The sequence below is a fragment of the Rhea americana genome, unplaced genomic scaffold (genome assembly GCF_003343005.1).
Source record: "Rhea americana isolate MKP2758 unplaced genomic scaffold, rheAme1 scaffold_202, whole genome shotgun sequence".
NCBI lineage: Eukaryota > Metazoa > Chordata > Aves > Rheiformes > Rheidae > Rhea > Rhea americana.
In genome coordinates, this window is record NW_028186173.1 from 1,026,004 (window position 1) to 1,051,268 (window position 25,265).

The following is a 25,265-nucleotide window of genomic DNA, read 5'->3' on the forward strand; positions in this document are numbered from 1 at the left end:
GGGAGGCCCGGCCCGGCCCGCCGGGGAACAGGAGCAGGAGCGCGGGCGGACAAGGAAACTCATCTTGAGCATGGAAAAAAATAATGAGTCATTTCGTATGAAACATTAGAGACGTCCTTCTTTATTTCTAACTCTCGGCCAGTGCCTGCACTTCAATAAATAATCCGCGCCGCTCGGTCCGTGCAGCCTTTCGCGTTATCACTGCTGTAAACGCGCGCTTTCCTCCCGGGAGCTGAGGCACCTGCTCCCACTGCGTCGCTGTTGGTACCGTCTGCGACAACGCTCCCAAGCGGCCCGAAGCAAATAACGCACAAGCTATTTTATAGATAAACACTGAGCCTCAATAACAGATAGCTCTTTATTAATAAAGAATTACAGTTTTCAGGTGGTTCCACGGAGAGCAATTTCTCTCCCGTTACATTTTATAACACGATTTTGCAAAATCAACTAACCTGTAATGAATATTAGTCTCTTTCYGCTATAATTTCACAATTACAGGATGTACTTGTTTTACCAATTACATATGAGTGCCATAGTTTTTCCTCCCAGAATATGCACATGCAAAAATAAAAGTGGTCAGATAAAYACTATTTTCTGTTAAATAGCACCATCTCTCAAAAGATTCTTTTCTGAAGTTACCACCTGAAAAAAATCATTATGCCCTAAGTGCTCTTTTCTGTTTATCACTGGGAAATTCACATGACGTAACTGAAGATTGCCTCCACCGTCTTGTGTTCTCAATGAAATCAAGGATCAGTCCCCCAGCTGTACTTCGTTACTATCCAAGTAGAGTTAAAACATCCCTTAGATTAAGGGCTCTGGCAGACACCCTCTGGAAAATACCGCAGAGGGATCAGGGGTGGCTTTCAACCTGTCCCTCTGGGAGAACATTCCAGCAACAAACTCCTTGCCACCAGGACTCACTCTCATAACGCAATTAAAAACGTGGAGAAACAATTTATTTCTATAGTAGAGTTCAACAGAAGTGCGTATGTTTATTAATGTGCAAGAGTCAAGTTAAATAATCTAGGAAATTTCAGAAAGAGGCAATTTAAAGAACTTTTTCCTTTCTACTCATACAAACATTTAAATATATTTTATTTTTTATTTATCATAAATAGTATTTTAAAGGCTACACTATAATATTTTAGCTTTGAAATACTTGTTCTACTGCTAATGCTATGTTATATTCTACAGAAATTAATCATTTATACTATAACTTGGGATCTGTTCCAGTTAACCAAATGGCGTATGAACTTCAACACTTCTAATACAAAGACTTTATCTGTTCTCAGTCACCAGTCTGCTTCCTTCTACAACACCAGAATCTTTAACCAAACAGTAAGGGAGGAGGTGTTGGGGACGGGAGAGAAAAATAATCAAGGAAGATTCAAGATTTACTAGATTCCTCTGCATCTCCTAAATCAGGGCAAAAATATCATACAACACATCTGTTAACTGACAGAAAAATGGTTTCCTGTATACAAAGCTTTTTTTCTCTCTTTTTTTAAAAGTTTTTTAGAGCAGAAAAAATKGAGTAATTATTCATTATCTAATTAACAAACTACTGCTTATTGAACCAATTTCTCCCCACTTACTTTTCTGGTTAAGAACTAAGCTGCARTTTTAGTTGAGTTTTAGAAGGACACATTACTACAGAAAAATTGAAAACTACTCTGAAGAGTCTTCAGGAATGAAGTAACGGGTCACCTCCAAAGAAAATACATGAGAGATCAAAAATTAACAGCCTAGGTATAGAACATGAGATGCAAGCACAGTGCACAGATATAAGAGAGCTGATAAATTCTGAATTTTATTTATGTATTTAACTATCATTTTAGTATTCCTTTCACTTTTTTCTCATGTTGAAGATGATGTATCTGTGGATTCTGTAACAATTTACAATGCGATYTTAAAGCTAATTACATACTGGCAATAGTACTGAATTTGTGATAAACTGATGTATTGATAAACCCAAATTAGTAATTGTTTCAGCCACACAAAATCAAAATAGAACTTACTTTCTGTGCAAGTTATACAGTGTAGAAAAAAGCAGTTTCATTATCAGGCCTGATAAAAAGTGGGGGATAACTAGTGCAGTTGTGGGGAAAAAACCCTTTCAAGACAAAGCAATGTATTTTTAAACAGAATTAGTGATATCCCATTAAAGTGCTTTGCAGTGGAAAGTACTTTTTAAAAAAATTTATTGAAACTAGATGGTTTAAACCAGAAATCTAGAGTTTTAAAGAACATTCAATGGTCAAAAGATTAGAGGAGAAAGGCACACTAATACTTAGTAAAACAAAAAACAGATTGGTCATGTATACGCATATACTTATACAAACATAAACAAACAGCACCATTATCTTCTCTGAAGAAACTCCATCCAAAAGGACATGCAAACCATTTATTTTTTGCTGCTTTTGATGGGAACATGTGATCCTTTCACACTGAGGTTCTCCGAAGAAACTCTGGGTCCTCTGGAACCTGCAATTGGTGTTTTTGTAAGTGTTTTCTCTCTGAAACAAACAACAACAAAAGTTAAAAATCAAAACCATCGTGTGATACATATTTTTAGTATGCATTTTGTTAACTACTTACGTGGAGGTCTAGTTATTTTAGGAAGATTCTTAATTGTACTAAAGAAAGGTAGTTTTGTAGTTGTAAAACAATGTTACCACTATGATATAGAAAGTATGAAAATTTAGCAACCTATTTTTACTTTCCTTTGAGTAACACTTGGTCTTGTATTGTTTGAGAAGAAATGCAAAGAGCACTGTTTACAGGCTGGGAATGGTAGCAGTAGAGGTGAAAAAAAAAAAAAACATATTGAAGTATCCAAGCTGCCTAACTGAAAACAATAAAAGGAGTTGGATCATTTCCAGACAAGAAACAGACAGAAACAGTCCATTTGAAAACTGAGACTGAAGGTAAGGTAGCCTCTATAGTAAACCTCTAGGACTGAAGAGGTGCCAAAGGGAAAGTACTCTGTGTAGTTTGCRGAAGAAGAGCATTTGCCTTCACAGCATTCCTACCAAACATGAAACTGATAAAGGCATCACAACTTCCACTGAAAATATGCCAACATGAGGAGGGAAAAACTGAAGCTTGACAGAAAACAGTCCATGCAGGAAGTGTCTGCTTTTACACACAAAATGTTCACCCCTACACAGATTTCCTGATCTTTGGGTTATATGAGGTCTTTATTGAAACCTAAGCCAAAAGAGAGAGTTGGAGACAGAAACACACCCCTACAACAGCCATTTTGCCTCTTTCCAAGAGAAGAGATTAACCTTGCCCTCCATACGGATTTAATCTTAATGCAATTAACCCATCTTAATGATGGGGTGGAAGGGAGAGTTAAAGTATTTGCATATTGCTGATCTAAAAGCACTGACATACTCATCTAGAAAAACCTCTAGCATTTTAGTTTATTAATTTGTAATGTAAATTTCAAAGTCAAAATACTGAATTTCTTCAAAGCTTAGTTACCAAAATACTGTCTTATATTAACATGGCATCATCATGCGTAGCATCATCAAAAAAAAAAGCAGAAGCAAAGAATATTTCTTCTCAGATTGCCAGTAAACACTGTCCTTTCATAAAATTAAACAGATTGCTTCAGAACTGGCTTTTATTCTATTGATAGTCTTCCCTTTTTCTGGTAGAAAATTATTTTTACCTTCTTGATCTATCATCTTTGGGTATGTGGTGAATACTTCTGTATTTTGGAGTTTCTATATTGCATGTAGTTCTAGATGGCTTGAACTTCATAATCTCCTTTTGCCACTCTTCATCAAAGGTCTGGGCCTCATCTGAGAAAAGTTGCAGTTATTTTATTTTAAATAAATGCAAGCAAGATAAGAGAAAGTAGGTAATGAAAGTTAATTTTGTTGAAAGTTTTTTTTTTTTTTTTTTTTTTTTTAACGGTCCATGTTTCTCCATGGCCTGAAAATTATTTCTAGGGGTTCCATAAAAAATGACCAAGAAGCCTATGGCTAGTAGGTTTAAATTTGAAAGATTAAAAAAACCAAAAAACTGTTTTGCAAAAGTATACAAATGTTTTGATACACATTTTATATAACTAGACATAAGCAGTATAGCCACGTAAATAAACACACGAATATAATAATTCCGTAAAAAGTTCATTTGAAACCATAAAATATTATTTCAATTATCTCCAAATACAAGCAGTTACCATACAAGCAAATGGAATCCATTACATCATTATAGTGCAACAATGTCAAGTCTTAACTGATGTTTTAACTTAGGTGTCCACTTTACATCAGAAAATTGAACATATAGAAAGTTAATCTGCAGACTTAGCACTTTCTGCAGAAGCTTGTCTTTTAAGGTCTCTCAAACTGGAGCTTCAAAACTGATATGTGAAATACTAGCGTAAAACTAGAATAGTGCATATGAAGACATACTTTCATCCAAGTTGATAAACTCTTGGTTCAGTTCTTCATCACCAGTTTTCTTATTCTTTGATTTTTGTATAACATGGGCACGATCATGAATATGATGACCAATAGCCATTTTTTCCAGTCCACTTTCAGAATCTTTAAGTGCTCTTCTTGTCTCCTTAACCTGTATGAAGGAGGGAAATAAGTGTTCTTGAACAACAACAAAAAGGCACCAGTTTTTCTTCCCCAAAGTTTTTAGTGCTTTCTTTTAAAATAAAAATAGTTTTTACAGGCTTTTCCAATCATCTTATTTATTGCATTAGCTGAAAATGGACCAGCAAAACACAGATCAATTAATACCTATGTTTTGACAGAAAGAAAATAAAAACAATAGAAACAACAACTAAAGTTACTTAAAGAATGTACATACGGGATATTAATTGTTGAGGGGAAAGAAAAACTGTCAAGGCCTAGTCTAAATATACTACATGCAGACAAGTCTTCAAAGTTCTCCTTGACAACAGGATGAGTAATAGCTTCTGTTAGTATCCTTAACATGAAGGGACAACTAATTACTAGGTTGTCATGTTGACTGGCTTGAAACCCTGGCGACCACTTATCACTGTGTTCATAAGTATATTATTAGAACCTTTTTGATAACAGAGTGTCTGCTTGAGCTTGAACATATCCCTCAGCCAATCATGCTGAATGGCCTTAGCTGCTTGCATATAGTCTTTCATGAACCTTGCTTCAGGGTTCAAATTCAAATTCAAATTTCTTAGCAGAATTAGATGCAACAGCTGCAGAGAAGCCAATGAAATGGCATGGTCCTCTGAAGCATTATGTAAGCATTTAAAAGTACTTGAGTAAAGGGTATGATTTGAAGCAATGTTGCATGTAAGTAGACTGCCTTTGGTATCTTATGTTTTAGACTGTTTAGAATGCACAGAAGTGATTATAGCAAATAGCAAGACATTGAACATTGCCTTGAAAATCAACTGTTCTGCTTCTCAAGATTTTCCAATCTTTAATATGCATACAGTTTATCTAAATGTATGTTTATACATATACAAATTACAAGGAAAAAACAGCACTGTAGCTTAAGAAGCACTTCATATAGAATAGTATTTTAAAAACATTTTTCTAAATTACAGGAGTAACTGTCTCCAGTAAAAAGATAAGACGACTGTGGCCTGGTATAGATTAACTTTGATTCTGATGATTACACATCACCTTTTTGCTGCATCTCAAGACTACTTACACCTCCCGGAGCTGTGCGTGTCTGAGCTGAAGCTTGGAAAACTTTTGGTGGTTCATCCCCTATTTTGGAATATGTCATCACAGAGGAGGAGCTGAATGTGTGTGCATCTGGACGGACAGACAGGTCATCCTACAAGCAATTGTTGCATTTTTAACAAATATTTATTACCTACAGACTTTAACTTATATTTCTTGCATTCTATCTTAATGAAATTATCACTAAGGAAAGGAATAGGCCCTGAGAAACTAACCCTCAGTTCTGGTATCASAGACAGTTATATCCACACAAATCAATCCTTTCATCTTCATTTATTCCTTCCCCCCTTCCTAATTCTTTCTTCTCGAGTTCAGTGGGAATGTGCCTATACAGTCTATTGGGAACAGAGCCTGGCATATGATATGCACTCACTCTTATCCCAGCATTGTTTGGGCACAGGTCTCACCATGCCGGGAAACCTGCCAACAAATCAAAAGCATACCAGAAATAATTAACTGCTCAAACTTTCGTCCTGGCGCAGTTTAGTTTACTAATGAAGATGTACATGGCATGACTGATCTCCTAGGTTACAACATCTAATAAGGAGTGTAAAAAGTTCAGGTGAAATAGGATTTTAGCAATGATGGCAATAAGCCGTTTTACAAGACCACATTAATAAAGTAACATATTCAGCAATGCTGTCAACACATATTGATGTTGCATCTTCAAGCACTGTAGAAGAAACATCACTGAAAATAAAACCAGAGGGAAAAGAACTGATTTTCACAAAACATGCAGATTCATAAAGTTATGTACAGAGTGGCATGTAGGTGTTTGGGGGTTTGTTTTTTTAGATGTCCAGTAACACTTTAAACTCCTCCTATACTTAAGGGTGTTCGCTCTGTCAGCGGTTAGAGACCAGACAACTTATAGCGGTTCCAACACAAGAGAATTAAGCATATATTTAAAATACTGCTGTTAGCAAACTATCAGTGACAGCACAGAGCACTATAATCACAGTATTTTCTAAGCCAAAACAAACTAAAAAAACCCAGCATATTTTATTAGTCTGCTCTAAGCCAGTAACCTCTCCTTCCCACCCGCCAGACTTTAAGTAATATTTTATACCATCGTCATTCTCCAACATGATTTTAAAACAAACTTAAAAATTACTCACAAATTTCCTTTGCATCTCTAACATACTGTTTCTCATATTTGACATCATTCTGTCCATTGCAAAAAAAGGTTCCTCAAAATCTGAATCCTGCTGAAAGACAAAGGTCAAAAACAAAGATTAGGAAGACTAATTTCTAAAGCTGTTAAACATGCATTGTTTTGATGCAAACTGGACCATTAACACGGTTTTCATAGCCTTCAGTCACTAAACAGACCAGACAAGCCAGAAAGCACACTTTTAATGTAAAAATTGAAAGCAAGCATGGGGAACCCGTCTGTTAAGATGTAAATGTTGAAAGAGAGGGAAGTGTGAGCCTTTTGTTACTCAAATGTCAGAATAAGCACATATTGTGGACATTCTGCAAGAACTGTTTTCATGTACTCTCTAACCTAATTAGCTTGTCAGTTCCTGTCACAGTCAAAAGTACCATATGACCCTCCACACCTTACAGATCTATGGAAGATCAAATCATCTTTATTATGCAAATCCCTTAATGCACATGGAGTGCCATAATAAGCATGAAACAGTCAGTCAGGAAAGAACCAAAACGAAATTCTAGGAGAGACATCTGATGTGCTCAGTGAAGTTCTGCAGACACTGCTATCAACTCATTACCAGAAAGGATCTTGTCAGGCATAGCTCCGAGTTTCACGTGGAGAATGAAGATAGAAAAGAAATATTTCAGGAACAATTTAAATAAAAATAGTATATTTTAACCACACCTCTTAAATAAAGCTGAAATTCACCATTTTATGCTTTCCTATACAAAAATTTCAGCATTGCACTTCTCAAAGGAATTTAGTTAGAGACTTAAGTAAATGAATCGTGACTTTAACAAASGAAGCCATTAAACTGTAAAGGAAGAGAATATAAAATGAATTCACCTGTCCTACCAACATACAAAAACAAAACGACATCTATAGCAAGGAACATGCAAGTTACAACATGGTTACGCAAAGCTATAGAAAAACCCCTGGTTATTCATGACATGTACTTTGGGATTTGCACTTAGATACTTCTCATGTGCCTTAATCCTCCCATTAAGTATGAGCATCACTTCCTCATTTTGATCCTCTGAATCACACACAAGTTGAATGATCAAACTATCTTAATACTCTCACCATAACACAATCCCTCTTTTTAATCAGAGGAGGGAATGTCTCTGTGAAAGAGGAACAACAGCCAAACCAATACATAAAGCGAGTTTTTCTTACTGGCTTAGCTATTGTTTTGAGATGACATGGAAGACAGAATGGCACATGAGCTAATAGGTTGCTGCTCAGATCGCAGTAAAACCAGGACATGTCTTCTTCTGATTAAAAAAAAAAAAAAAAAAAAGTAAGGGTTTGAAGACCATCCTGCTCCATCAAATGGATTTTAAAACACTGGGCATGTAATTTGCACAGTTTCACCATTAAACTGGAAAGAATCAATCTCAGCTCCAAGGCTGAGGCTGATTTTTAAACTTACACACAGGGCAAATCCCTTGCCTGATATAAGTTTTTATAATACTATAGACAGGCCTCAGTTCAGTGACCTTCAGAGAACGTCATTCTCAGAATCATAAGGTAGGTGCACCTCAGAAGAAATCAGCTGTCCCTTTGCAAAAAAAAAAAAAAAAAACACTGATGTACATCACTCAAATAACATACAAATGATATAATGAATCAGAGAACCACAACTTTGGATTCTAATAGCAGTTTAATTATTTGATGCTGTATATGTATCCAACAAAACATTAATTTCTACATGAAAGTAGAAGATCCACTAGTGTACAAACATACACAGAGCTTTATTAGCAGGGTCTGTAGATGCTAGCATACATCAACTCTAATGATGAAAGCTGCTATAGGAGAGGAAAAAAAAAAGAAAAAAAAAACCTCTCCTTCACTAGTACAGCAGGTGATGCTGGTTTCACCATGCCTTTCCCCTAGTACTAGGAACTTCCCTCAGGACCAACCCAAACCCTGCTGGGCTTTTTGATTGCTGACATTCTTAATGCCACTTGCTGTTAAAGCTTCTAGGCACTGCTAATTCCAGTAACACAAACTGCCATGTTCCTCAAACTACTGAAAATGTAAATAATCAGATTTAAATTAATTTAAATCTGCTATATATTTAAGAGAGTAAAAGGAAAGCCTGCAGTTTAGGCACAAAGCTAAGTAAAATCCATATATATAAAATCTTCAATTACATTTCCTGAGTAGCAAGACATTTGAAACTTTTTAGGCCTACTGAAACCTTTAAGCAGTTGTTATAGATACTCTAGTGAATCAGATCATTGCAAGCATCAGTTACTCCAGAAGACTGCCTTCTGCTCTTAGACATCTGGACACTGTACCTATGTTCTGTTGGATATCACCAACACGCTGCAGGTCAGAGGTATCTGCTTTACAGCTGCACTCAATCCTTGAACACGCTACTATTTCATTCACTAGGACTCAGTCCTGAGATCAAGGACGAACAGACATACCACAGAGGGGAAAAGCAAGCTGCTAAATAGCAACTTTTTCAAACTCGGTATCAGAATGTTTAGTCTACCATGCCATTTCCATTAAATAAGAAACAAGCATTCTAAAATTATGCTGTTCAATATATCTAAACACCAACCAGAGCAGTTTGTAGGCACGCAACACTAGCCTTTATCCATGCTTTAGTTATGCAAACAGTACGCATGTACTAGCAAGAGCTACACAGATTATTTCTCCTGGGATACTAACCATTCTACCAAAGCCTGCAAAGGGCATGATGGAACAGCTTACTGCCTGGAAAAAGAAAATTAACCAGCTTTTTAGTTATTGTACCTATTGTGAGGCACAGCAGAAGTATCTAGTACATTTTCACATACAGCAGGTGATATTAAATATTTCTGATCAAATACAGACACTTACTCAAGGGGACCTTAGTAATTTATTGTGTGCTATGACCATATAATATACAGCAGTTTATTTAAAACTAGAAAGCAGTAACTGTCACCACATTTAATAAGTCATATTCATAAGTATATACTAGAAGCACTTAAAGCTAAAAGCTGAGAACCATATGCATACCACAGCAACCTTTATATTGAAATTAAAATAAAGCACAGTACTTAAGATGTTACATACTTCTCTGAACACACTTGATTCAATTCACACAATAAAACCCCACCACTGAAAGCTGATTAAGATCAACAAATTAGTATTCCCCTTAGGTTTGTGTAACAATTTCAAAAGGCTGACAAATTTTAGAGCTAAAGAAGAAAAATAAGGGACACAACTTTTCTGCTCACAAGCACTCTTTACGTATTAGAATACATCAGTGTAAACTTAGCAATAAAATATAACATATTTCTGTAAAATATCCATAGATCTTCTTGCAATAAACAAAATGAAGTCTGACTTGTCAGCAGTTTTAAAGGTCATCGCAAAGAAGTTCTAAGTAAATCTATCATCATATACAGAACCATTCTAAGACTAATAAATCCCCCATGAGCAAATTATATTCTTCTGCAGATGTATAAATAGATGTAGCTATAAACACCAACAAATAGAGTTCCTGTTTGAGCAACACATATTGAATATCCCTGTATGACAGGGCAATGAAATGCTAGAAAGCAAATTGATGTTTCCAGGAAACTAAGATGGAAGAGTTATATAAAAGCCTATCTAAAGACAGGCTGATTAGGCAGAAGTACCAAACTCTTTATAAAAAGACTGCAAGTGCAAAAGTAAGATATTGTTTGATTGTAGAGTATCTTTATGAATTCTTTCAGATTGCAGCTCTGTCTAACGTGGTGACAGAAAAAGCTATAATCAGGTACAAAAGTACATCCTAGGAAATAACGATTTAAAGTTATTAGTCACAGTAAAGTTTAGGTACTCTCTTTTAGAAGATAGTGAAAACTCTTAAATATTTGCCTATTGTATACAACAATCAGATGTCCTATTGACCAAGCTTCTGTTTAAGTTCTAACATGGTTTCCAGAAGTATAGTAAGAGTTAACATTTTTATATTAACAGAAGGAACCTCTCTCAGGGCTAGAAAATAATCGGACATTAAGTTCTGAAAAAGTTCAAAACTGCAGTAAGACGTTTTCAGACACATTGAATAAAAGTGAACATAAAAGTGAAGTCAGACTGTTTGTCACAGAAGTCATAGGTACACACTGAATGACAGTATCTCTGAAGATGTTTTATCCTATTACTTCTCATACTCCTGTCCTTTCCTCCTCCACTTCCCCTAAAGACTGAAAATCGACACTGAAGATCTATTTGAATATTCCATTTCAACTTCCAAAAGTTTTAATTTCTCAAACCCATCTGTACATATTGGTTTGTAACAATAAATTGTCACTTGTAAAGCAGTTTAGGTATGCTGTAATTTGCTTAAATATTGAATTACAATAGGTTAATCATATGAGTATTGTTAAAGTATATCGCACACAGTAATAAAGATATAATTAGATTTTTATGTAGGAAAATATGGATATCAAGTTTGCTTACATCATTTCTGGAAGAAAAACAGCAAAGAATTCAGGACTATGATAATGCTCAAATAATCAGTACTGAGTTTTCTTCTGACAACTCTTAGGTAAAAGGTGAAGAATTTTAAAAGACACTGAAAAGATTTTAGGAGGTGTGGAATTCCTTTGTACTCACCAAAACAACACAGTGCTCTTGCACCTTTAACTCCTTTATATAAGCACAGATAAAGTTTTCCATGCATCATCTTTATCTCTCATTATCAAAACTTAGTGTAATATTTTACAATATTTTGACAAGTTCTTCTAAAAAAAAAAAAAAAAGTCTGATCCATTTTTATGTATCTGCTGAAGATACATAAGAATCTGCTCCAACAGAGGAAAGATTATGCCTTAATTAGATCCAACAACATCTATATTTGAAACTAACTGGCAATGCATGAGCACAGAGGAAAGAATCTGACAGTTACCCTTTTGACCTGTAGGTGACAGTCTGTTTCAGCTATGCTTATTAAGTTCTAAATATCTAAGTTTGAATAACAACAACAAAATTTGGCTAAGTTCCACAACCTCTGTCCGGGAACTTAAACAGTAGTAAGTGACATCCGACTTTAAAAAACAAAGTAAAAGATGGTTCAAATGCAAAGCATTTAGTGGATGGGTGAAGGCAGAGAAGAGGGGTAGAGACACAAAATTCAAACAATTTCAAATGTACATCCTTTCTGAATTAGGTAGGATTTAGCTAGAGGAACACAGGCTATAATTGTCATTGCATGACCAGACAGTTTAAAAAGTACTTTCTGTAAAACAAACTGGTGCCAACTTCCTTCTCAGCTGTAGGTGACTGTTTACAGGAATATTAGGCTTCATATCAATGATCAAGTGATCTTCTTGAATTCTTACAGCCAGTTATCTACAGCAAATATATTAAGAATTGGAAAAAATACAGAATGTGAAGCCTTTACACAAAATAAATTGAGAGTTTAACATTATCTGTAAAGATACCATCTAGCTGGCTAAAACACAGGCTTGGTGTTTACATGAGAGTGGGAATTTAGTGTTATTCACCAGTACCTTATTCTATCTCCTAACAATTAATTATGGAAATTTAAACCCAAACTATAAACCAACATAAAGTAACTACCCTCACTCCCAAACAAGGAGAGAATGCAAAGTCAAATAGAACCATGAAAAGCAAACTATGGAAACCATGTCTTTTTCTACAGATTCTCTCATTATAATTTGCAGAGCTCTACACATTCTGGTAAACTATACCTGTTACCTAAGACTCTTCCAACTTTAACAGTTTATGATGTTGCAAATCAACAAAAGATAGATTTACAAGTGCTTAAAATTAGTTGGCAATGTTTGTAAACTCATTATAGATAATAGCTTAAGTAATCATATATTTTAACATAATCAAGTAACTAGATAAGATATTAAAGTGCAGAGTGAAGGCATAAATATATACTAAGGCACTTTAAGTACAGCTAGCATAAAAAGGAAGTAAATATTCAGAGAAGGCTCTTTGGGCATTTTTAATGCCTATCTGCAATAGAAACATTTAGTACACAGTACTTATTAAAATAAACATTCAATAAATAGAAATATTTACTAGCACTCAGATTTACTGTGACAAACATTTCTGTTAGAATAATACAATAAATGCTTAAACAGAGGTATTATTCACCTTTTATTCTGAGTGACAGAAATAATCTGACTAAGGTGGCAGGCCAGTTTTTCACTGGACTAAGTTTAATCAAAATACAAATGTGAAGCCAAATATACTACCAGGAAATATAAGCTCCATTTAACAATCCTAGAGATTAAGAAAAAAACAAAAGAAAACTTACTCTGCGACTTCCTCTCAGAGCAACTTGAGAATCATGGTGCRTTCTTCGATCTACCGTTCTCTCCCTACCATCTGTTATGCTAAGAAAAGGATCTCGTCCAAAAGGATCGGAAAAACTTCTCATCATCTGCCGCATATACTCATGATGCGCGGCAAAAGGATCACTGGAAAAGGGACATTCCACATAGAATGTTAGTGTACATTATTCCAAGTTATATAAAATAGTTATAAAAAAAAACAGTTTTAAATTATTTTGTATCATTCCATATGACTCTCTATTCACATTCTTTATTTTAATAGAACCCAATTAGGAAGTCATTTTTACCCTGAATGATTTTCACCTCTTTAACTTTTCTTCCCTTCTCTCCCGTTAGTTGGCCATTTTAGTTCTCGTCTTCTCACCTTCGCTCTTTACACTATCATCCTCTTTGGTGCTCCGATTTATTTTTCCTCTTCTCTCATCTTTTGTGAAGCTTTCCAACCTTCAAAGCTATTTTTCACTCCAGTCCACACATTCCCAATCTGCTAGGAACTATAATCCTGACCTATATTTTACCTGCAGCCTTAAGAGAATCACTTTTCTCCCCTCGTGCCTTTGCCCTGCAGAGTTTAGTAGGGGACTACTCACTGAACTTATCCTGTCTTGCTAGAGGCTTTCACAACCTCTTTTCCTAGGTGCTTCCACCCTACTTGTCATCCTCCTCAGCCCACATACTTGAAAACTTACTGCATCCACTAAATTCAAGCCAGCTTTCTCTCCTTTATTTTATGACCTACTATTGCATCTTCACTTTCCGTTTCTTCCACCTTCCCAATTATGTTCCTGTATCCCTCTTGTCTGCTTAGGAAGAGAAATTCTTACCATTTTTCTTGCCTTCCTTGTTAGCTTTCATCTTTTCTCTCTTCCTTCTAAACACTCAACCTTTGTCTCCAAATAGCTGTAGAACTCCACCAGTAACTCATAAGCTTCGCTTGCACGCAAAACATTGCCAACATTGCTCTCCATTATTACTTAAATTACTTCTCTGCATTCTCTATTTTGGCAAAGAAATAAGAGTTCAAATTGAAGCCAGAAGAGGAGTAATATATCCTGTGCTTCTGACAACATTGGACATTCAGCACTGTTGCCTATGGTCCATGGAARGCTACAAAGTATTACCTCATACAAAAAAAATGCTTGATTTCCTCTCTTTGTCTCCCTTTTAAATTTTTGCTTTTGCTACTCCACTGAAAACCACTTTAGAAAGGTAATTTCCTAGGTATGTACTCAGTTYTATTAGCACCTCATCTTCCTTTCTACTATTTCCTGTCATTCCCCCAGACACCTCATGCCCTCATTCTTCCAGACCACTGCAACCTTTCCCATGATAAAACTTATGCCTCCATGCAAGTAAGAAAAGCTTCAGGTTGCTCCTCTAACTTCCCCAATACACAATCATCTCCTGAATAGCTTTCCTGATTCTCTGCCTCTCCTCCCCTCCCCACCCCCATCTCTAGTCCTACAGAAACTAGTTTCCATACCATGTGCCCACTCTGATCTTTTTTCCTTGTATCGTCTCTTCTTGTGCCCCAAATTGCATTTTGCTTTACTTAAATGAAAAAAGTCAATGAGATACACTAACAAAAATAAGGTTACATTTGTAACACCAGATTAATTCTCAAATGAGATCTTTAACCCAACAACATCCCTTTAAACCACGCACATACTTAAGTCACTCCAATACAGACAGCCCATTACAGCTTAGAAGCATTTTTTTCCACTGTCATGAGCAGACTATCTACCCTATTCACATGACTGCTAGCTTTAACTTCAATCCAAACRTGATAAGCAACTCATAGATAGCAAGTGTCCCCTTGTTTTTCACAGGATGAAGAACAGATGCAAAATTACTGCACACGTGAAGATCAGGAAAGCACAGAAGCACTAGTAAGGGCCACTATTTCCATAAAATCTCTTCTGACACCACAAACTTCAGATAAGTTTAGATATCAAGACAAATAAAAAATAAATGGTGTTCCATCAGTTATTCAGGCATAACAAAACTTTTCACGGTCCCTTCCAGTTCAAAATAATCTATAACATGCCATGAGCAAAACAACAATTCAGATTTTGTTTAAATGAAGATGACTGGCTGAATTTAGCCTGCATAACATGCTGTGATACATCTCACCTGACATAAATTAACTTTAAGTAATTTGGAAGCGGAATTTTTTGAAGAAGAACAAAACATATCCTAACTCTGAACTTGTTTTTAAAATATATATACACAACCTACTGTAGCTTCGTAAAATGTTTAACCCATTACCTATGGATGAAGACAATCAGAGAATAAATAAAGTGGACATTTTCTGAATTTTTCTTTTTTGCCTTATTTCTCTAGCAACTTCTGTTGGCATTCATCTTTCATTACAACCATCTAATATACTCATAGCTGCACCTAAAACTGTCAGTTTTGTTTTCTATGGAAGGGCCATGAAACAATTTAGAAATATGGCCTCTTACCGTCAGAGACAGGGAAGTAAGATACCTGCCATGGAGAGACAGTTCAGGAACAGAAGTAAATTCCCCCAATCCCCTAAAACATGTCAAGTTTAAAGACATCTTAGGGAGTCACGTGTAAAACAGTACTAATATTGCCAAGCCTCCAAAGAAATACTACAATTTCTGTATGTTCTAGAGTAAGGCAAAAACAACAACGGAAAGTCAACAGAGCATCTGTTTTGAAAATAAGGAGCCAAAGGCGTTAAACCTGCCATCTTGATGTCTCTGATGACTGAAACAAAGCATAATTAGAGAAGTTAAGAATATGTCACTCTCATTTTTATATATATATATATAAAAAAATATCCTGATATAGGATGTGAGATCTGAAGTCCTTCAAGCCATGGATTTTATAGGGCAGCAACAGATAGAGAGTATCCTAGCTTAATTATTACTGATCACATCTGAATTCACCTTCTTTAGGGTGAATAAAGATATTTTTAGAAGAGACTGACACGTGACTTCTACATATTTGGCACTACTATATCACAAAATGATTGAGAAAAAGAAAGAATGTTTTAAGTGTTTTGCGCATTGATTTAGTGCCCTTAACATATTAATTACCACAAATTATTTCCAAAGTTAAGGTCTGAATGGAAACATCAATTATTTCTACATTTGTTGTTCTGTTATTTTGCAGTATTAAAACCTGCACTTTTGTCTAACATTTAGTTAAATTGACTTTCACTTAACATTCATGTGTTTGAAGGGATCAATAGAAGGAACCAAAGATTCAGCCTCCAAGACTGTTGAGTTTTAAAACAAATACATCTATACAGAAAGGATGACATTAAAAATGAAAAGGCAGATGCTAACACATATAGTAAGGAGCTTCACTGAGATGCACCTCAACTGTTGAGTTAGTTCTGTGCATGACTCGGGTTCAGCTTCCAAGATTTAAGGCTCTATGTTCCAGCTGAAACCAATTACAGCATCAGAGTAGAGTAATAAAATATGATTGCTACTCCTTACTTCATTGCATGTTCCCATTCAATTGAAAAGTAGTATCTTTGAATAAATACAGTTTATGATTTCCAAACTGTACTTCATACTATTTAACTTCCAAATTAAAAAACACATACATGCAAGTTTGAAGTTGCAGAATCACATTGAACATAACACCTGGAGCAATAAAACAAAAGCTGTGTAGTGGTAAATCAAAAACATAGGACAACTGCACTTGGCAGAGGAGACTCAACTTCAGCACCTGTCTAAGCTATTAGGGGGAAACTCAGCTGGGCCTTGGAAGTATGCTGGCTGACTGACTAGTGCTTCCCCCGGACAGCTGCTCAGAGATGGAGACATTTCTTTTAACCCAGGCCCTATTTCCAGGCCAGCAGTCAAAATCTCTCCTTGTGAGGCAACAGAAGCCTATTATTACGCTATTTTGGAAGCTAATCTTCTTATCTGAAGTAGTAAGCTCATTTCTTTAACTATACATAAAACAAATATGCAAGGACAGTGCCAAGAGACAAACCTCAGCCCCCCTCCTGTTTCACCCAGGGTTGAACACATACACACACTCCCCCTCCATCTGCTGTAATCTCTTTCTCTCCAATTTTAAACTGTATCAATGGCTACACTAAAATTTAACAAGTAACAGGAAAGCAACGGATAATTTAGAGGGTCATGAAATCGTATCTTGAACATGCAAGTTTCTATAGACAATTTGCATTTTTATTTTCATTTGACTTCATGTGAGGAAATACAGCAAAGTTTTCTGCAGTTTTTCCTGGGTATCGCTGATGAGTTGCTGAAACAGCATGCATATTCCTAGCAATCAAACGTACTAATTAAATTTTGAACAGCTTTCAAAGCTATCCCACTGCTAAGAACGTGTTTCTGCAACAGAGGAGTAGATTCTGCTTCAGGAGGTGCAAACACAATCTCAGCTAGAATATCCTGTAACTAGGAGATATATAGTCAACAAACCCACATCACAAGCACTGATGCATTATCCTTCCTTGTTCACCCACTGGTGTTATCCTTAGCTTGTAATTAAGCCCCATGTAATAACTGCCACATCCTTTTATATATATACACACACACACACACACATATATATATATATATATATATATATATATAAAATCACTAGGCTCCTCTGAGTTCTCAGATCCCATTCTTACCTGCTGCAATTTACCGTTTATGACAGGAGATGTAAATTTGTGGTCAAATCACACAGCATAACTTTGGGGGCTTTCCCAACACTCCAGTGGARCACCTGTCTGACACATTATCTAAATCTACCTTCCAAAAGCAAACAGGGATTCCCACAGTAATTAAACTAATTCTGTAGTCTGAATATGCAGACACACTCTAACCAAAGCACCACCACTGCACCTTTGGTATAGAAATAAGAAGCCCTTCTGCTCAACTGAAGTATCAAGATTTTCTGGAAATAAGTTCCAGGAAAAAAAAAACAGAAAAAAAACAGCTTGCCTTAAGTACTACACATGATCTCACACACAGACACTTGCAAAGTTTTAATGCAAGAACACCGAGTGCTGTGTTTATCATAGGCATCCACAGCAGGAGCTCAGAAACAGTCTTCTGGAAAAAAAAATAAATCCACAAAAGCTAGCTCATCTAGAGTGCAGCCTTTAATTAAGGAGCTGAAAAAAAGAACCCAACAGAAGAATCAAGAAACTCAAACCTATGGAGATGACGGTTTCTTCGCAGCACGTATCACTGTGAAATTAGTACAGTGCTCTTCACTGCAATACGAGACAGGAAAAAATCAAAAGTATTACCGAACAAGTAAGGGAGTAAAAGGCAAAACTTTGTCATCGAAGATCACTGGCATCAATTTGGTGCCCAGCGCGCTCCCTTGCTTCACGCAAGCAGGCTAGCGCGGCTGTGAGAGACACCGTTTTGCCCCCGTCCCCAGAGCTACGCGTCCCTCGGGGCAGCACGGGGGAGCCTCAACGGCGAACTCCACTAGGCGAAGCCGCCCCCCAGCCCGGGCAGGTCCGGTCCGGTCCTGTCCCGTCCCGGCGGACCCCCCGCAGCCCCCCCCAGCGCCGCCCGGGACCCCTCACCGGAAGAACGGATCCTCCTCGAAGCAGCGCCCCAGGCCCCCGAACATGATGATGGCGGCGGCGGCTCCTCACCCGCCGGTGTCGCTCGCGCGCGCGCTGTGGGGACGCGCCGCCCCACCAGCCCCGCGCGCCGCTCCCACTCCCGCCCGCCCCTCTCCCCCCACGTGACGCCGCTCCGGCGCAGCCACTGGCCGCCGCGGGGCGTGACGACACACGCGGGGGCGGGCCGAGGAGGTGCCGCGGTTGCCGTGGCAACCGACGCCGCGGCGCGAGCAGGCTCCAGAAGGTTCTGGCGGCGGCGGCGGCGGTGGCGTCGAGMCCCTCGGTCCCCTCGGTCCCTTCCGCCCCGCTCGTTACCGGCCGASGCCGCCAGGATTTCGGTCCTATTCGCTGCGAGGTTGCCGCTCACATTCCTTGTATGCAGACGCAGGTACATTTTAAAAGACAGCTGCGATCTCCCTGGTTACCGATCCGTCACGGGTACAAATGCAGAGTATCAGATGTTTGAAAATGGCTGCCCTTCCGTTTTTACCCGCACAGGGCACTGAGGTGTCGAAACCGAAGCGCCGTCGGCAGTCTGTGAGGAACCAGCCCCTCTGCTTTCAATATTACGGTATCATTGGCCCGCACACGTATGGACAGTGTGCATATATACATGTATACAATGTTTTCAGGTGTTAAAACGAGTAGTGGATGAAGGTTTTGTGGCAGCACTTCTTGCGGCAGGTTGACCCGGCTTTCTGGCAGGGTTATGGGTGAGCTGGAGGGGGGCACCGAGGAAATGGGTGCTGTGGTTATAAGTGATCTCAGGAAATAATTTTATTTCTTCCCACTAGGTGGCAGTAAAATAAAGTCACTGTGTTCYTTGTGGCGCGCTGTGCCCCTGTTTCCAGGGTATTTGGAAACCAGACATTTGTCTGAGCAGCAGTCTTCGGTAGAGAGCGTTTGCCACAGGGGAGAAAAAAAGTGATACTCTGGTAAAAAGCATCAACAGCTTGCATAAAAAAAAATTCTTCCAGTAGCGTAGAACATAAAGAAAAACTGAGGAATAAGACCCACTTCTCAGGGATATTTGGCAGTAGTTGCTGTTCTGACTGTGCATGGGCATTGCAGGCAGTTTATAGATCAGKATTACCTTTCACTCCATACTTCTTAAGGACTCTCAAGACATATCAGATTTCTCAAGCTTTATCGCACTTTCTGAAGTCCTGACCAACAGTTCATTCTGTATTGTTTAACTGTACTAGCTCTGAGAGTGAAAATGGTTAGGATTACTGCTTAAACAGAAAGGGAAAAGTAGTTTTTTGTCTTCTGTGCAGGAAGACTCAGTTCAACTGGCTTCTGTAAAGGAGAAACATCTCAGTTAAACCTAGCATTGGGCATAGTCAAAGGAAGATTTCATAGATAAATGGAGCAAATATCTAGCTTTCCTAAAGGGGTTGAGGCAGGGCAGTGAAGATGTGAGTACGTGTATAAAAGCTACTCATATATAAACTTATTTCTGAAGGAGGATAGTTTGAAAAAATCAGCTGTATAGGAGTCTAACCTTTATTCTTCCTAAGATGGGAGAATTATGGAGAAAAAAGGTATATGTGTCTGGAAAAATTATTCTGGATGCCAGAGTTGTTTCAGAGCTGGGTTATTAGCTATTCTGCATCTTGTATTGAGAGACGGATGAAGGCTCTTTCCTCCCCTCCTCCCATCTCTTAATGCTCTAGATTTTAGGGGAGAGAGAGAAAATGTGYCCTGGATAACCAGGTGGGATTACAGAGCATCAGAGTATTTATATGGCAGTCATGAAAGTAGATCCTTGTGGGATCTACTTATCTCTCCTCCAGCAAGGAGCATGGGTAGGCACTACAGTTCCGCTAAGATCCATCATGCTGCAGAAGCAGCTCTGCTAGTATTTGGCCCAAAGTGGAAAACCGACATAAAAGATGAATGAACTGAGCCTGCAATATTTTTGAAAAATATCTGTAATCAGGTGAGCATTGATTTTGCTGTCTGCTGATGTACACTTCTCTTTAGATCCTAGCGAGCAATGATATTGCAGTCTTAAGATGCACTCCAAGTTTGAACGGTTGTTACAGAGAAAATGTGTATACTGACTGACTGGTGGGCAGGGAAGCATGACAGAAAAAAGGGTTACACATTGATTATCCAGGGAAGTCTGTGAACTGTTYGTACATTTCTGATGAAAGATTAGCAAATAAAACAAATCAGGCTGTGGTCATGGAAGTGAACTCTGGTGCTGTGGGGCTTTTTATAACGAAATCTGATGCCAGTTATGATATTATCAAAGAACTTTTTTATTGCTCAGAATGAGAATTCAACCTTTGAATCAAACTGCACAGAAAAATATTACAAGTATTGTAGTAATATTGTTCTTCACGCTCCAATTAGTTATTAAATCTRTGGACTTTAAAGCTTCTCTGAAGCTGTATTGTACAAGAAATACAAAATACTGTAACTTTACCAAAGTGGCTAGGTTTGTGTACAGTGCTCATTTATTAATTACATGTCATTACAACGTGATTATTGTACAGATGCCCTGGATCAGTTTGGTTTTGATATTGTTTATTATAGTTTATTAATGTACATGATATAGTATGCTAGAATATATATGTATTACCTGGTACAACCCAGCAAAGTGGTTTTTCTTTAACATAATTAGCCCGTTGAATACAAAAGCTTGCAAATTTTTACCTACCTGGTGTTTTATCTTTTCAAAGATAAATGTTTCTTTCAGTGTGGTTAACTTGGTTTGCAGTCTTCTACCAAACGCTGGCCAAATAGGTATTTATTTACAGTGTTTATTTACAGGTTCTGAACACAGATAAAAGATACAAAATATAAAGAAGTTTATTTTCATGCAGTTTAGCCTCATGAATTCTGTTATGTAGAAAGATACCCATTACTTCTTTAGTGCAACTGTAAAATGGAAATGTGGAGCCTTCCAACAGCTGTTCAGTGTACATCAGATAATCTACAGTTTGCTATTTAATTTTATGTGAACTCAGACGCTGAAAGATGAATTTTCTTTCCAAGTCAGGGAAGATCCAGAGATGGATTACTGTGCAGATAACTAGGCAATATGAATTCTAGTTATTGTTAATTTTTTGGCTGCTAGTGGGAAGAGGGGCCCTCTTAGAAGTAAGCTCATTATGAGAGGCTCACTAACATGATAAAGTCAGTACTCTATTTGCACAGAGTGATATCTCTAATTGCTCGGGCCTTTTTATGGTTTGTGTCTGCTTGAGTTAGATTTCTTTTGTGTAGATAAAAAGGCTTCTGTAAGAAATCACCTCAGTGCTGCAGCACTGTCAGTCTGGAGGGCATCGCCAATGAGATTAATGATGTCTGCCTTAATATAAGAAAACTTTGCATAAATGAGATTATGGTTTGTGCTGAAACCTGCCAACTCTTATTCATTTGCTGTAAATATTATCTTTAATTAAAAGTTTTAAGGTATCTTGTTCCTGAACTAATGAGATCTACAGTGATTTCCCTTAGGAATTAATTTACCTTCTTAATTCTTATTCATTTTGGTGATATGACTATTTAAATCTAATTCAGACTTCAGAGCTTTGTTGAACATACTCATTTAGAACAAAAGGTCATTTTGCCATATTGACATCTTGTTGGTATTTATAATTCTCTATTCTCTGTCTGTTTCATAGATGTTTGTTTAGGTTTCTGCCCAAAACATTTTCTGCTAACATTTCTGTTCATCTTAACTCTTCATGCTGAGTTGCTCTTTTTCAAAGCTATTTTACGTTGGCTTATGTTTTCTGTTCCATGCAGAGTACAAATCAATTATAGTGAAGCTGAAAAAAGATCTTGATTATGCTCAAATTATTTAGAATTGCAGAGCTATGTAAAATATACTAAAATATCTGAAAAACATTTGGTGCAATTACTAAGAAATACAGAAATATTTCTGACTGCCTATCTGCATAGTCATCAGCTACTGTTTTTCTGCAAGGATTATTTTTAACCAGTGGGGATGCTTAACACTTGGAGGTGAAAATTGGATTACTGCATAGATGTTTACATAGGCAGAGTTCCAGCCAGCAACTGGTTTGTGAGAATGAAAGCCAAAAATCATTTTAAGAGTACTCACCAAAGAACAATATTGGTAGCTAGATTTTTTTTTAATATATGTAGTTATTGTAACTAAATTACAAGGTTCTCTTATTTTAAAACTAAAAATAAAGAAATACAGTTCTGTCACAACTACAATATAGGACAGTCTGTAGTAGTTTTGTATGCCCAGATCCTCAGGCCAAAATTATGGTTGCTTTTCCTTGCTTGCATTCTCTGTCTACACAATGCTGCATTCTGGTATGTTTGTCCTCATAATTATGCATGCTGTTAAGCACAGGCACACAAACGCTTCATGATGCATCTTTTTTTAAAGATCTCTTAAATTCTTGTATCTCATAGAAGAAACACTAAAATAAATTGATGATAAAAATACTGTGAGTATAGTTTTTCTTCACAGGAGTCCAATGCTGTGTGTGTGTGTTTCATTATATGCAAGCTTTATACTCTTCAAATTTGCAGCCTGCTGCGCCTCAGAAGGAGGAAATAATGCAACATCTTAATAAAATCTAATCTGTACACCAGAAAGCCTTTACCATCTTGCATTATTTTAAAACTTTGGCAAGGTTTATTTGGAAGGTCTGTCAACTCATTATTTTCTAATGTACCCTCAAAACTATTGTAGTTTATACATAGTTTGTTTTCATATAATCAGTATTTCCTTCTGTTTTGCCGCTGAAGTTCAAATGCAGCTTTCATTCTGCCTTACTCTGTACAAATTGCATTTTGATGTCATCAACAATTTTCAGTGAAAGGTCTGTTGCAGAGTATGACCATTTCTGACTCATCAAAGCTGAGCTCATACTGTCTGGCACTGTTTTCAGATTATTTTGGTTATCAGAACACTTTCCAGGTTTGCATACACAAAGAAGATACCAAGAAAAAAAAATAGCAACTCCTAAGTTCGTTAGCAGAAAGAGACTTCTGTATTGAAATTGAATCTGAATCATGAGACAACCTCTCAGTCTCTTCATTTATGCAAAGATACTTGGTCTAACACTGATGAAACTTCAGCTGGTTTAAAAATGGTGCAACTCTAATGAAGTAAATGGAAAAAGAAAAATGTAAAACTATCTGGAAATGTAAACCAAACTTCTTCCTGAGTGCTTTTGCTTAAATATAAAATAGTCTATCATCAGAAGTGCATTGTCAGCCTTACGGAGATAAATTGAGCCATATTTTATGCCAAATATAAATTGGAAATAGAATTCCTGCTTTTTATAGGAACTAATTTTTGTATTCTGCTGTTATTCCGAAATCTTTCATTTTCTCCCACCCAAGAACTTGTGGCAGAAAACATTTCTGGGTATAATATAGTCTCTGTATATAATTGGGAAATATCCTTAAAAGCTACTGTTTGTCATTGAAGTTGATTAAAAAAAATTACTCAGTATTTTACATACACTACAGTAGGAACCCCTACATCCAGGAAATTCCAAACCCTGTACTTTCAACATTGGTAAGTAAGAAATGCGTTTTATTGCATCTATATAACATGCATTGAGACTAGCTATATATAGAATTGTCACTGACTTCTACAAGTTCTTGATAACCTTCCATTTATAACTTACTTGCAGACCAACTTCCTCCCATTGCACATGAATTATATATCAATAATGTATAAACTAATAAATTATGCTTGCATGCTGTTATCAAGGCAACAAATATCATTTAGACTGAAATAGAGAGCACCAGGTTCTGTCAATTATATTTGAAGTCTTCCACATCTGTAAGATTTCAACCATGTAAAAGAATGAGGTTTTTGTTTTTCTCTGAGACAGACTCTTAATTAAAAAATTGGTGAAATACACTCTGCTAGATTTACAGAAACATGAGAGATGATTGCTTCCTTTTTAAAATCAGTGTTTTTCATCTATTTTATTTAATAGCTGTTTACAAAACATAAGAAATGTAGCAACTGCCAGACTGTATTAGCCTAAGAGGTCTGTTTGGTGTTCAGTGTCTTATTTACAAGTGTCTGTTCACAATAGAAAGTGCACAATAGCTCTATGTGACACAGCCTGCCCTTGGACTATCCTATTGTAACAAAAATTAATTTCTAAGACCTGCAGGATATGTTTTTCTTTCTTTCTAAAAGTATTTGGATGTTATCCAAACATATATATATATATACACACACACAGTAAACACATTTAAGAGTTACTAAGTTTTTGGCTTTGATTACATTTTGTGGCCACAAATTTCAGAGTTTAATTTTTCATTAAGTGAAACAGCATTTCTTTTAATCAGTCCTAATTTTGCTGCCTTTCCCTCTGTCTTCTGTTTTTGTTTAGCAGGGTGAAAACAGGCATATAAACAAATACATTCTCATTCTTAAAGAAAAATCCTGATTCCCCATAGGATTGTTTATCCTTGATTCCAGTGAGACTAGGATTTGATCCAAAATTTGTATTTTAAATTTATGTTTTAAATGGTCTCTGTAG

The 25,265-nt window shown here is 36.8% G+C and overlaps 2 protein-coding genes across 5 annotated transcripts in view; both read right to left on the reverse strand.

Moving 5' to 3' along the window:
• The window catches only part of GFM1 (G elongation factor mitochondrial 1), a 30,982-nt gene extending 30,052 nt beyond the window's left edge, over positions 1-930 (reverse strand). The window contains exon 1 of the mRNA XM_085304079.1: positions 844-930. Coding sequence (XP_085160205.1) covers positions 844-930 — 87 coding nt within the window. The remainder of the gene's footprint in view (positions 1-843) is intronic.
• MLF1 (myeloid leukemia factor 1) lies at positions 345-18,835 on the reverse strand. Of its 4 annotated transcripts, none has more exons than XM_085304057.1 (8): positions 18,718-18,835; positions 13,136-13,298; positions 9,541-9,585; positions 6,821-6,907; positions 5,668-5,796; positions 4,431-4,590; positions 3,683-3,815; positions 345-2,519 (listed from the first exon to the last, which is right to left on the reverse strand). In XM_085304057.1, the coding sequence occupies exons 1-8, from the start codon at positions 18,762-18,764 to the stop codon at positions 2,408-2,410; spliced, it is 876 nt and encodes a 291-aa protein (XP_085160183.1). In that variant the 5' UTR covers positions 18,765-18,835; the 3' UTR covers positions 345-2,407. The 4 variants fall into 4 exon arrangements, with proteins under 4 accessions (XP_085160183.1, XP_085160182.1, XP_085160185.1 ...); XM_085304056.1 differs by having other exon boundaries at positions 6,821-6,910; XM_085304059.1 differs by lacking the exon at positions 9,541-9,585 and having other exon boundaries at positions 18,718-18,834.
• Positions 18,836-25,265: the final 6,430 nt, after the last annotated feature.